We start from the raw sequence: 12,927 nt of genomic DNA, 5'->3' as shown, positions 1-12,927 counted from the left end.
ACACTAAGAGATTAAACAGGCAAGAGACATAGGCTTATTTACACTTCACAGACAAACACAAAGATTATGATGATCACAATAAAAATTCTAATAGCAATAGGCAACTGGAAATGTAAAGGTTATTATGAACCAAGCAACTCACCTTTGTAATATGACTCTCAGGACTAGAATAACATGGGCTCTGCTGCTGAAATAATAAAGATGGGGACAGGGGAGGAGATGGTTGTCTCTGTCCCTCTTTCTTTCGTTCATATATTCGAACTCGGGCACAAGTCATCATACTTTCAAAGTACAAATAGACTGGGTCTTTGTCCTCTTCTCGTATCTGTAAGTTTCAAGTAACAAAACACACCATTATAATGATGGGGAAAGAAACTTATCCTAGAATCCAAAAGAAGAGTTTAATCTTTGTTTCCATTACAGAAGTTGATTTTTGGGGATCTGCCTTCCTTCCTTCCTTCCTTCCCTTTTAAAACAGGGTCCCTCTATGCAGCCCTTGTTATGCTGGAACTACTTCTATGGCCCAAGCTAGGTCTTTCAAACTCAAGAAATCCACCTGTCCCTCTCTCCCTACAGCCTCTAACTCCAGTTGCACAAGAACCTACATCTGGGTTCTAAGAGCACACATACATATATGGCAAATACACATATACAAAAATAAAAAATAAATTATCTATGAGCTTGAAAACTTGGCTATCTTCAATTATTACTAGCCACTTCCACTTTTATCACAACAAATAAACTAATGAAGCCAGAGAAGAGCCCTACAGACCAATTACATCAATCTTCACTAAATATGAACAAAAACTCAACTTGAAATCTATCACCTTTACAAATGGCTTGTGAAACTTACAATAAGAAACAAACCACAAGTCCAGCCTTACCACAGGATTGGGTTTGGGAGTATATGCTCGCGCTGGTTTAATTCCAGTGGGAAGCTTGCCCTTCGTGGTAGTAGAAGTTATGTCCGGCTGAGGTGACACCAATGGTTTCACAGGATCGATGACAGAAGGTGTTGGGATATAAACAGGCTCTGGATCTACTTCTCCTTCTACTTTCACCCACAGTGGGTAATGTCGAACAGGCTGTTCAGGTTCTGCTTCACATACGGCTTAATAGAAGAGGAGTACATGATTTTTATGTGCTTCCCTCACAAAGGACAGTAACTTATAACAAACAGATGTTCCTTGAAGACCTCTAATTGTCTTCATATACATTATTTTATTCAGCTCCAAACAAGAGAAAAGCTAAGGATAAAACAAAATGTGTGTGAATGCATACATATACATACATATATCCTAGGCATCTTTTGTTAAATATATCATGTCTCATCTCTTTAGCTGTTATTTTAAAACTGGACATGGGGATACACCTGTGTGAAACAGAGCACACGTAGAAGTCAGAGGAAAACTTTTGTAAGTAGATTCTCTCTTTCCATTATGTGAATTCCAGGGATCAAACTCAGGTCATCAGGCTTGGGGGAGCAAATGTCTTTACTGCCTAAATAATCACATCAACCTTTGGATGTTATTTTAAATGGTAATTTTTATTTCAACTTCCAACTGTCTCTTGTTTATACATTACGTACTAATGATATATGCTGTGGTCTCACTAAATTAATTCATACTTCTAGTAGCTTAGGATTTTTCTATGGAAAATGTTCAATTTAATTCTTCCTTTCCAATCTGGATTCCTTTATTTTTCATACCTTAATACACTAGATAGGACCGTCAGTGTGTAGTTTTTCTGGGATTGGTTTGTTTTTGAGATGTAGTCAGGTTGGTCCAAATCCTGGACTTGAGTAATACTCTTTACATCAGACTCCCAAACGCTGAGACTATAGGCCATGGCAATGCACTTGAGTCAATGCAATGTTGTTTAGAAGTGATTGAAAGCACACAAATTCTTCCTCATTCTGTCTTTGGGGGAAGAGGAGCAGTAGCTCAGTCCTTCATGATTAACACATTGTAAAGTGTTTCACAGAGCTCATTATCAGACAGATTTTGGCAATTGGTTGCTTTGGGTTTGTTTTTTTTGTTTTGTTTTGTTTTTGTATTTTCAAGACAGGGCATCACTATGTATTTCTGGATATCCTGGAACTCACTAGGTAGATCAGACTAGCCTCAAATTCATAGAGATCCACATACCTATGCCTCCCAAGTGCTGGGCCACGACGCCAGGCTGGATTTGCTAATTCTTTAAAAACAGTCATTGAGAAGATTATATGGCTTCTTAAAAGGTCTATCTCGTCACAGAAAACTGTTAAATTCATTTTCTTTTATTTCTTCTTGTTGTTTTTTTGCTTCAAACAGAGTCTAACTATGTAGCCTAGGCATATATATGACCTATGTAGGTCTGGTTGGCCTCAAACTCATAGAGATCTACTTGTCTGTGCTTCCTAAAAGCCAGGACTAATGATATGTACTGCCATGCCTGACTGTTGATTTGATTTTCAATTATTAAACTAAGTTCAGGTTCCTGGGATGTAATCTTGTACTCTACTTAGTCATGATGCATTATCCTTTAAATACATAGATTTGTTCTGCTAAATTGTGTTTGGAATTTTAAAATCTATACTCATCAGAAATATTAGTGTACAGTTTTCTCATAAGGTCACTGTATAGGTTAAATATGAGTATGGCCTCCTAAAATGAGACAATTTTATGGGATAGTTTTATACATTAATGTTATTTATTCCCTATGTATGTTACAGAATTTAAGAGTGAAGTCATTGCCAGGCAGTAGTGGCGCATGCCTTTAATCCCTGCACTGGGGAGGCAGAAGCAGGTGGATCTTTGTGAGTTCAAGGCCAGCCTGGTCTAGAACATGCTCCAAAACCACAAAGAAACTCTGTCTCAAAAAACAAAAACAAAAAAGTCATGTGAAGCTAGTAATTATCATAGATGTTTTTACTATCAGTATAATTCTTTAACACAATAAAATATTTTTCTGCAACAGGGTCTCACTATGTAATCCATACTGGCCTTGAACTCTAAATATTCAACATTAGCCTACTAAGTGCCAGGATTACTGGCATACACAACCATTCCCAGCAGTTCCTCTACTTCTATGAGTTTCACGTCTCCCAAAGAATTTGTCTGTTGTCATCTGAATTGTCCTATTGGCACAGAATTGTTCATAACATTAATCTGTTGCCATTCTTTTGAAGTCTATAGTTTAGTCACCTGGGTTCCTAATACTTTTTTCCCTAATCAGAAAGGTTATATTTAGGACCAATTATTTTAATCTTCACAACAGATTGTTAGTTATGTCTTCTATTGCCAACAACATTTTAAGAGGGCTTAGGTAACAGGAATGCCAAATTTTTGGGCTGGGGAGATGGCTCAGCGATTAAGAGCACTATCTGTTCTTCCAGAAAATCCTGATTCAATTCCCAACACCTACATGGCTCCTCACAACTGTCTGTAACTCCAGCTCCAGAAGATTTAACACCTTCACACAGATAAAAATGCCAATGCATATAAAACAAAAATAAATCATTAGAAAAAATAGAATGCCAGGTTTTATCCTATTATGTTTGATATTTCTCACAGCAAATAGTCACACTGTCTTTATACAACTAGCCATACTTTTTTGACAAATCAAAGGCTAAACAGGTGACAGAGTGAAAGTCAAAAGGGAATATTAGCAGGTAAAATTGAAAGTTCAAGAAACCGTCATGTGGTAGTGGCATACACCTCTAATTTCAGCACCAAGGAGGCCAGCCTGGTCTACAGAGTGAGTTCCAGGACAGTCGGGACTACACAGAGAAATCCTGTCTTGAAAAACAATCAATCAATCAAACAAACAAACAAAAAACCTGAGGAAACCATACTTTAGAAATCATACCAGAAAAAAACACGGAGTTTTACAAGTCAGAAAAACTATATAATCTTGGATAAGTTAAACTGAGACTAAATATCAATCAAGTCATTTGCAAAATAGAGAATAAAGCTTCCTCAGCGTAAGACTGCAAAATGCATATGGTATCCTTACAAGGTGTCTGATAATGTTTTCCTCCTTCACACCAATAGATTAATGGGTTTTAAACAATATAAATCCTTTAAGTCATCACAATTACAAAAAAAAAGCCTCATAAAGGTCTAGATTTCATGTCATGAGAATATAAAGTTTTAATTTATATTCTAGTTATACAATATAAACTTGAAAAAATTAAAATCCTGTAAAGAAACATGCAAAGGAGAAACATGTCTTCCATCAGAGATCCACTGTCCCTACTGATAACTAATTTTGTTTGTTTTGCTTTTTGGAACAGTTTCTCTCTATAGCCCTAGCTATCCTGGAACTTACACTGTACAACAGGTTGACCTTGAACTCAGCTCCAATAACTAATTTTAATCATTTGTAATTTTAGTGGTTATTGTCATGATTTAGTGGAAGCTAATTAAGCACTGGAATGGAAGGAGGTGGGTACCTTACCCTTCTTCCACTTCTGCCTTGTCAGCTCTAACAACCATTGGGTTTATGTTACTGATTCCTGCTCTATATCATGTCTGAGTCATCGCTGGTTTGTGTATAAGTCTCTCTACTCTAAAAACCACAGAACCTATCAACTCATTTCCAAAATCATGATTAATCCTTATAGGATATATACAAACCACTTTTTAGAGAGAAATTTAATTGTGCATCACTAACTTTATTTCGATTGTTCAGATGGAGACTCATTACTTTTACTAATTGCTCAAATTTTGACCAAAGCATTTACAGTTACTCTTATTTCCTTGTATTGAAAATTTTGCCTTCCTGGAATTCTTGGTTTTCACTGATGTGGCATACATAAACATATCACCCAGGTTCACAAACATGATTGGCCTATAAAGAAAATAAATCTAGTGCCCTTTAACTTTCTTATCTATAACTTGTAATTTTCTCTATTTTAAAGACATTGTTTTCTAGTCTAGCAATGTAGCTAATATCCAATAAAGTTTTTCTATCTTCTTGCGTCAAGTCTACTTTATATTAGATGACTCTTACGCTCGTCTTTGGTTGGGGAGGCAACTAAGAGTATCTCTATAGGCTAGGCTAGCCTTGAATTCAGCTATCCTCCTTTCTCAGCCTCCTAAACGCTGAGATTACAAGTATTAAGCCAGCAAGTTCGGAGAAATTTCTAGTAAGCACAAAAAGGAAGGCTAGGGAGATGACTCAGTGGATAAAGTGCTGCTATTCAAGCATTTAAGACAGAGTCTGGATCCTCAGATCCTACATAAAAGTCAGGAAGGCAAGGCAACCAGCCACCTGGAATCCTAGTACTTGAAAGGCTGAGATGGGGAAATCCCTGGGACTAGATGCCTCGCTAAACTAGCTTGTTTCAACAAGAGATCCTGCCTGCATAAATAAACCAAACCTCGGTTCAGTTCCCAGCACCCTCATGGTGGTTCAACCATTTGTAACTCCAGTGAAGAGGATGTCTCTTCTGATTTTTGAGAGCTCCTACATGCAGGTGGTACATACATTCAGGCACACACACATATGTGTTAAATAAATAAAAAAATTTTTTAGAAGAGGCTGAGAATTTAGTTCAATTGTAGAGTGCTTATCAAACAAGCATAAGTGCTGAGAAAGAGTGCGTGCGTGTGCGCACACACATACACACATACACAGGCTGAAGAGAAGACTTAAGTTATTGAAGTGTTTCATACATAGACACGAGGACCCAAAAGCACAGATCTCCAGCACTAACATTAAAAACCAGAGGTGGCAGTACCAGAACTGGGACAGTAGAAACAAGACCCATGGGAATTTGCTGGCCAGCCAGTCTAGTCACATCAATGAATGGAAGACAAGTGGGCAGTGGGGGGCACACATCTTTAATCCCAGCACTTGGGGAGGCGGCAGAGGTAGGTGGATCTCTTTTAAGTTCAAGGCCAGCCTGGTCAGCCAGGACTGTTATACACAGAAACCTTGTCTAAGTTTTACAAAAAAGGAAGGAAGGGAGGGAGGGAGGGAGGGAGGGAGGGAGGGAGAGTGAGATGGCTCAGCACATTAGGAATTTGCTATCAAAACTCACAACCCAAGTTTGATCCCCAGAATCCACGTAGTAAAGGGGAAAACCAGACTCTTCAAGTTGTCCTCTGACTGCTACACTTAGGAATGCATGTGCGCACGCACACATATACACACACACTAAATAAATAAATAAATAAGTGTAATGTAAAAAATTATTTTAATCAAGTGGAAGGCAACTGGGGAAAACAAATGACTTCAACCTCTATATACATTCACAGAAACAGGTACAAACACATACAAAAAGTATACTTTTATGAAAAAAAAAAAGAGAGACAGTTTTAAATTAACTAATACTCACTATAGGGTGGTGGTGGCACACACCTTTGATCCCTTCATTTGGGAGGCAGAGAAATGCATATCTGAGTTTGAGCCTCGTCTACAGAGCAAGTTCCAGGATAGCCAGGCTACACAAAGAAACCTTGCCTTGAAAAACAAAAACAAAAAAAAAAAAAAAAAAAAGAAAGAAAAAAAGAAACTCACTGTATTCCAGCTTCTTTCTCTTCTTTTTCTCCTTCAATTGTTCCTCATCTTCTCTGACTCCCCCTCCTTCTTTTGCTTCCTCTTCCAGTGTATCATAAAATAATGGATCTCGATGAGCAGCCTTCTTATGGAAATGCTTTGTTTTGGATCCCCCTTTAACCAATACTACTTTTCTTTTCAAACAAGTGCAGCCAAACATGCAGTCTGGGCGACGGCAGTGAGCAGGTTGGCGCTTCTCCAAAGCTAAACTGGAACATACACAACCCAGGCGACAAAAGTCATTGTTGCATGGTGGGGCTCGTTTCCTTATGATTGTGTGGATAGGTTTAGTTTTGAGAGATGCCTAAAATTGAGTGAGAAAGTAAAAATTTTACAAAATCATCCCAATATCACCAACAACTTAGGAGTCACATATTCATCTACCTTCTGATTATGAGCACTAATACAAGACTAACAGACGCAAAGGTCAGACTACAAATATAATTAGGGCTGAGTAAACAAGTTCCCACTCAAATAGATTAGCACATATCAGAGAAAGAAATTTCTCATTAAAAGCAAAAATATAAAATATAGATTATTTATTTACTCACTAGGAACCATACATAATGTTCTTCTGCAGAACTGACAAATCTAAGGTGAATAGGTCAAACTTAATGTTTCATATGGTTTTCCTGGAGCACAAGCAGGCTCATATTACCTAGATTGCAACAGCAGAGTGAATAACACTCCAACAGCATATATGTTCTGTAAAATCTACAATAATTACAATGTACTATTTTGTACAAAATGCCCTAAATAACCAATAAAAAGTGAAGAAAATCATGAATGAATCTTTTGTGAGTGACTAGTAAATACAGGACACAGACTAGAGAGTTGACTCAGTGGATAAAGTGCTCCCATTCAAAGCAGCCACCTGTAATCCCGGTACTTGGGGGCCAGAAATGGTGATCTCTGGAGCCAGCTGCTGGCTTACTAGCTCCAATTTCAATAAGAGATCCTGCCTCCATTAAATAAAGGGGAGAGGGTCTAAACAAGATCTATCACTGACTTTTACCTACATACACATATGCATGTACACATGCATGTATGATCATACATAGAAATATATATGCATACATGCACATATCATACAAATTACAGAAAGCATTTACTGTTGATGTCTCATGATCTTCAGTTCTAGAATTCAGTACAGAATTTTATTTTATTTTTACTTATTGTTTGTGCATTATATGTAAGGATGCACATGCCAAAGCACATATATGGAAGTCAGAAAACAAGGCTGTGCAGTTGGTTCTCTTTACCCACCTTTACATTGTTTCTGGGGATTGAACTCAGGTCGCCAAGCTTGTGTAGAAACCATTTTTAACTACTAAGCCAGCTTGCTAGCCCCAGAAATTCATTTTATTTTTTTGTATTTATTTGTGATATGTGTACAGTATATGAATGTGTAACTGTGTGTATGCTACCCCATGCATACACGTGTGGAGGCCAGAGGTCAATATCAGGCACTTTTATGACTTTCCACCTTCTTTTGTTTGAGACAGGGTCTTACTATGTAGCTTTGGCCTGGAGCTCACTATGTAAACCAAGCTGGCCTCAAATTCAGAGTTCTGACCTCTGTCTCCTGAGTACGGGGACTAAAAGCATACGCGAAGCCAATAGACGGGCAGATGTCATCTAGGTAATTAAAATGCTAAAACCCAACTTATCCATTTGTCAAAAGCATCAATGTCTAATTTCTAGCTAAGCACCAATGTTTACAGAAAACAGCAAATACTCACTTGAGCAGTAAGAAGAGTTGTCAAGGAAACATCTGCTCGCTCTTCAGTAATATAGGTCCTTGGTTTTCCTTCCCAGAGCGCACAGTCTTCCAGGTCCATAAGCTTTACTTGCGATTTCGACAAGCCCGGAGGACGTGTTCCTTGCTGTTGCAGCTGCTGTTGCTGTGCCTGCCGCAAACTAATCTGCTTTGGAAACGAACTTTCATCTACAGCTGGCACAACGAAGTTAGTCACCTGATTATTTGAGGTTGTATTTAAGGAATTCTTGGTAATTTTATCTCCTGGGATCACATGAGAGTTTTTCTGCTTTGGTGAAACAGGGTATGGTAAAATTGACTTATAAGATGATTTAGTTCGACCACTGAGTGCTGTCTGTCTGCTTTGAGATTTTGTTTTTCGAGAGGCAGTGGTTACGGAATGGGGCTTCACAGAATAAGAGGTAGAAGGAGAACTAGTAGATTGCTTCTTTAGTACACTATCAAGAGTTCGAACATAGCTGGTACTCTTGGTAGGTAGTTGATAGACTACTGGAGACGTGGGCGCATTGGAAGAGAAGCCCATGCTTGTTTCCATCAGCTTGCCTTCATTTTCCAAGTACTCATCCAGCTTATCACTACAGAAAGCAGAACGGTTTTTCAGTGAGGCCTCTGCATTTCCACCTAGAAATAAGAAGATACAAGACATTTAAACCTAGGAGAGTTTCAGATCTCCAGGAAAAACATTCTACGAGGTCAGGAATACTGAGATAGATGCTATTGAGACTTCTCTAAACTATTTCTACTCAGAAAGAAGGAAAAATAGAAGACCAAGACAAATGACACAGTGTCTCTTTTTACCTAACTATAAACCAGTGATGAATAAAAACATAATAGCAAGGGGGGAAAAAGGAAATTAAAGAAGACTTCAACAGAATGCCAGGGTTATTTAAGAGATCTGAGTTCCACAAAATTAAATAAATAAACACAGACACACACACCAAGCTGGGCAGTGGTGGCATATACCTTTAATCCCAGCACTTGAGTCACAGAGGCAGGTGGATCTCTGTGAGTTAAAGGCCAGCCTGGTCTACAGAGCTAGTTTCAGGACAGGATCCAAAGCTACAGAGAAATCCAGTCTTGAGAAAAAGAAAAAGAAAAAAAAAAGAGCATAATCTTTAAGAGTTTTCATTTGTTTGGTTTTGTTTTACTTTGAAGCAAGTTCTCACTATGCAGCCCTAGATGTCTTTGATATGGCACTAGGCCAGACCTTTTGCAATTCTTTGTTTAACTCCCAAGTGACTGGACTACAATGGTGTGTATCACCAGACCTAACAACATCCCATTTTTAGGAAAGCAAAATATTAGTAAAGATTTAAACATATTACCATTGTTATAAAACTAGGCAAACTCAAACATGAAGAAGGCTTATTTTGGATAAATGGTAAACTAAACTGTTTAGGGTATAAATAGCAAACCATGTAGTGAGAAATAGGTTCATATTCCCAAACAAAACCTTTGGGTACAAGTTTATTCTAAAGCATAAGACTATCAGAACTAATAGACAATTTTGAAGTATATAGTTCTGAAATGATGCATAGCAAAAGGAAACAGTTTGAAAGCTGCATCGATAATTAAGTTTGAAATGAATAGGAGTCGAACCCCAGGGTGTGGCTAGGGAGAAAACAAACACCAACAAGACTCTGTTTTCACTTCAGTTTAGAGAGGGGGGGGGTAATGACAAGTGGTTGAATGAGACTGATTTGATTGAAACAGGGTCTCACTATGTAACCCTGGCTGGCCTGGAACTCGCCATGTGGTCAAACTGGACTCAACCTCACAGAAATCCACCTCTCTCCAGTGTTGGGATTAAAGGCAAGTGCCACTACCCTAGGCCAAGGCTACATTTTTTTCAGACCATATGTAAAGTTTGAACAAACACTTGGCTGTGGCAAGATGGCACAGCAGTTAAGAGCACTGCCTGCTCTTCCAGAGGTCCTGAGTTCAATTCCCAGGAATCACATTGTGGCTCACAACCATCAGTAATGAGATCTGGTGCCCTCTTCTGGCCTGCAAACATTCATACAGACAGAACTCTGTATACACAATAAATAAATAAATCTTTAAACAAAACAAACAAACACTAATGACCAGCTAGGCTAGGTGGCTCGTGTCTGTAATTTCCAACACTTGGGAGGCTGAGCAGGAGGACTGGGAGCTCAAGCCAGCATTTCACAGTCAATGAGCTTATATCTCAAAAACAGAAAAAGAACTGGGCTTTAGTTGAGTGGGAAAATGCTTGAGAAGCTGTTAGAACCCTATGTTTAATCTCTAGTACTAGAAAATACAAAACAAAAAAACTAAAAATCTAATTACCGTCATTCCTAGATGCAGAAGCACTATGAAATTTTCCTCTCCATCCCTTGATCTTGGTGAAGTCATTGGTCTTCCCTGTCCTAGAAACAAAAGGAAACCCAGCATCTATAAAAGAAAAAGCAAAAGAAATGACCAGAATTCTAGTCAGCCAAATATGTCAAATTACTGTTTCTCTACTATGATACATTCTATTTATTAATTCAATGCCAAGAAACAAAAGACTTACTCTCTAAAATATCCTAAATGGATATCTAAATATCCTAAGTTAGAGAATAATTTATACTACAAATAAATAATATACTACAAATAATCTAAACATTAAAGAAGAAAAATATTATTCAATTATAAAAATGCTACTACACACTCACCAGGAGAAGCAGGGTTGGTTCCTGTAAGGTTCCAAAAGGGAAAGCTGGTGGCTGGAGCCAAAGGCAGTTGTACTCCCAAGTATTTAAGATCAATGCTCATTGTTGGATCCACTGAATTCAGTTTTAAGCCCACTACAAGAAAAAAAGATCACACCTCATATTATCTCCCTTCTGTCTTTGGGGAAGAAAAATACTTTTTTGGCTCAGAGTTAACAAAGCAAACGGTAAAAGGCAAAATGATTAAGTAAACAGTAACAGCTGCACTTAAATCCTTACCTTACAGTATTACATATTACCTACCCTTGGATAAGGAAAAAATCTATGATTTGCTTACATCCAATGGAATGTGGTACAGGGCATGGGAACCTACAAAGTTATGTACATGTGATAACCTAGAAGTGTTGTTAAGGCTGCAAGAAAATAAATTCTGTCAATTAATAAGATGGGGGGGATTATTGGTGGTGGTGCATGCTTTTCATCCAAACAGGCAGAGGCAGGCAGATGTCTGTGAGTTAGAAGTCAGCCTGGTCTATAAAGTGAGTTCCAGGACAGCCAAGGGCTGTTACACAGAGAAACCCAGTCTTGAAAAAAATCAAAGGGAAAGAGAAAGGGGGGGGGGAGATAAACTAAGGGGAAATGGAGCAGAATCCTCTCCAGCAAATAATGAAGAGGAAAACATGCCTTGCCAATTGCTTCATCAACATCTTGATTATATATAGTCTTTTGAGAACCTAAGCAAGTGTCAAGCCATGTTTAGATTACAAATACACAGAAAATGTAAAATATAAATGTATTCTGTGTAAAATATAAATGTTTTCCATTTTAGGTTGTCAAATTTGTAGCAATTCTCTAAGAAGCATAAATAAAAAAGCAAAATCCAAATCTTTTATTTTTTAGGCCTTGAGGTTCAGAAGCCTTCTTGAGTTCCAATAAACCTTGCCACAGATAGTGTTTCTGGCCTGATTATGGGCACTAACTCTCCAGTTTTTATCAATAAACCTAAAATGAGACTTACTTATAAAGAGACAATATTTTGAGAAAATATTTTACCAGAATTTTTAAAAAACCAAGGCCAAAAGGAGTTTAAAGATTATATAGAGTAACATTGTAATGAATAGGTTACTACTAAAAACAAACAAAAAATATATTAAGTAGGCATGTAAGTACTGGAGAAGTGAAGAAGATAAGATAGAGGCCAGTCTAGGCTACAATATAACCCTGTAAATAAAGTAATATAATATGAAACAGAAGTAACAGGCTGAGGTTTCCAATCAAAAACTTACAAAGGATCTAGGAAGTTAACATGAGGAAATCAGGATAACTTGGGCAGAAATTGTATCTCTCTTTCTCCTACAGGGAGGGATTCCAGAGATTGAAATCTAATCATCAGATTTGGCAACAAGTACCTTACACTACTGAGCCATCTAAATTTTTTAATTAAGTTCCCAATACTCCTCCAAATGTTATATACTTGCAGGCACACAATGACAAAAATACTCTTGTATTTATGTGTTGATGCATGCACATGGACATGCTCCAACACCAGCACCTATGCATGTGGAGGTTAGAGACAGAGAGCAGTTTCACAATCACCCTTTATTTTTTCTGCAAGTTTTCTCACTGAACCGGGAACACACCAATTTAACTAAATAGATCAGACAGCACAAATCAGAGATCCTTTTGTCTCTTTTTTCCCAAGCACCAAAACTGCAGGCACGTACCACAATACTTGGCTTTCTTATGTGTGTGCTGGGGATCAAAGTAAGATCTTCATAATTCATAGCAAGCACACTTTATCTACTAAGCCATCTCTTCAGCCCCAATAAAAGTGTGTGTGTGTGCCCTTAATATGTTATTTAAGAAATAAAAACACGACTCTCAATCCCAAAGCAAAAAAACCTCACAAATGCAACCAGTTTT

The 12,927-nt window shown here is 37.8% G+C and overlaps 1 protein-coding gene across 4 annotated transcripts in view; it reads right to left on the bottom strand.

Annotated features, from left to right (window-relative positions):
- Mga (MAX dimerization protein MGA) overlaps positions 1 to 12,927 on the bottom strand; it is a 62,961-nt gene that overhangs the window by 32,866 nt on the left and 17,168 nt on the right. For all 4 annotated transcript variants that reach the window (XM_041678821.1, XM_041678822.1, XM_041678823.1 and 1 more), the window contains exons 5-10: positions 11,008 to 11,139; positions 10,640 to 10,744; positions 8,289 to 8,947; positions 6,508 to 6,850; positions 885 to 1,111; positions 143 to 325 (exon numbers count right to left, since the gene is read on the bottom strand). In XM_041678821.1, the coding sequence (XP_041534755.1) occupies positions 143 to 325; positions 885 to 1,111; positions 6,508 to 6,850; positions 8,289 to 8,947; positions 10,640 to 10,744; positions 11,008 to 11,139 (1,649 nt within the window). The remainder of the gene's footprint in view (positions 1 to 142; positions 326 to 884; positions 1,112 to 6,507; positions 6,851 to 8,288; positions 8,948 to 10,639; positions 10,745 to 11,007; positions 11,140 to 12,927) is intronic.

The sequence above is a fragment of the Microtus oregoni genome, unplaced genomic scaffold (assembly GCF_018167655.1).
Source record: "Microtus oregoni isolate MIOR12 unplaced genomic scaffold, Mior012 000031F_ref0000149, whole genome shotgun sequence".
Taxonomy (NCBI): Eukaryota; Metazoa; Chordata; class Mammalia; order Rodentia; family Cricetidae; genus Microtus; species Microtus oregoni.
This window is presented reverse-complemented; position numbering and strand designations above follow the sequence as displayed.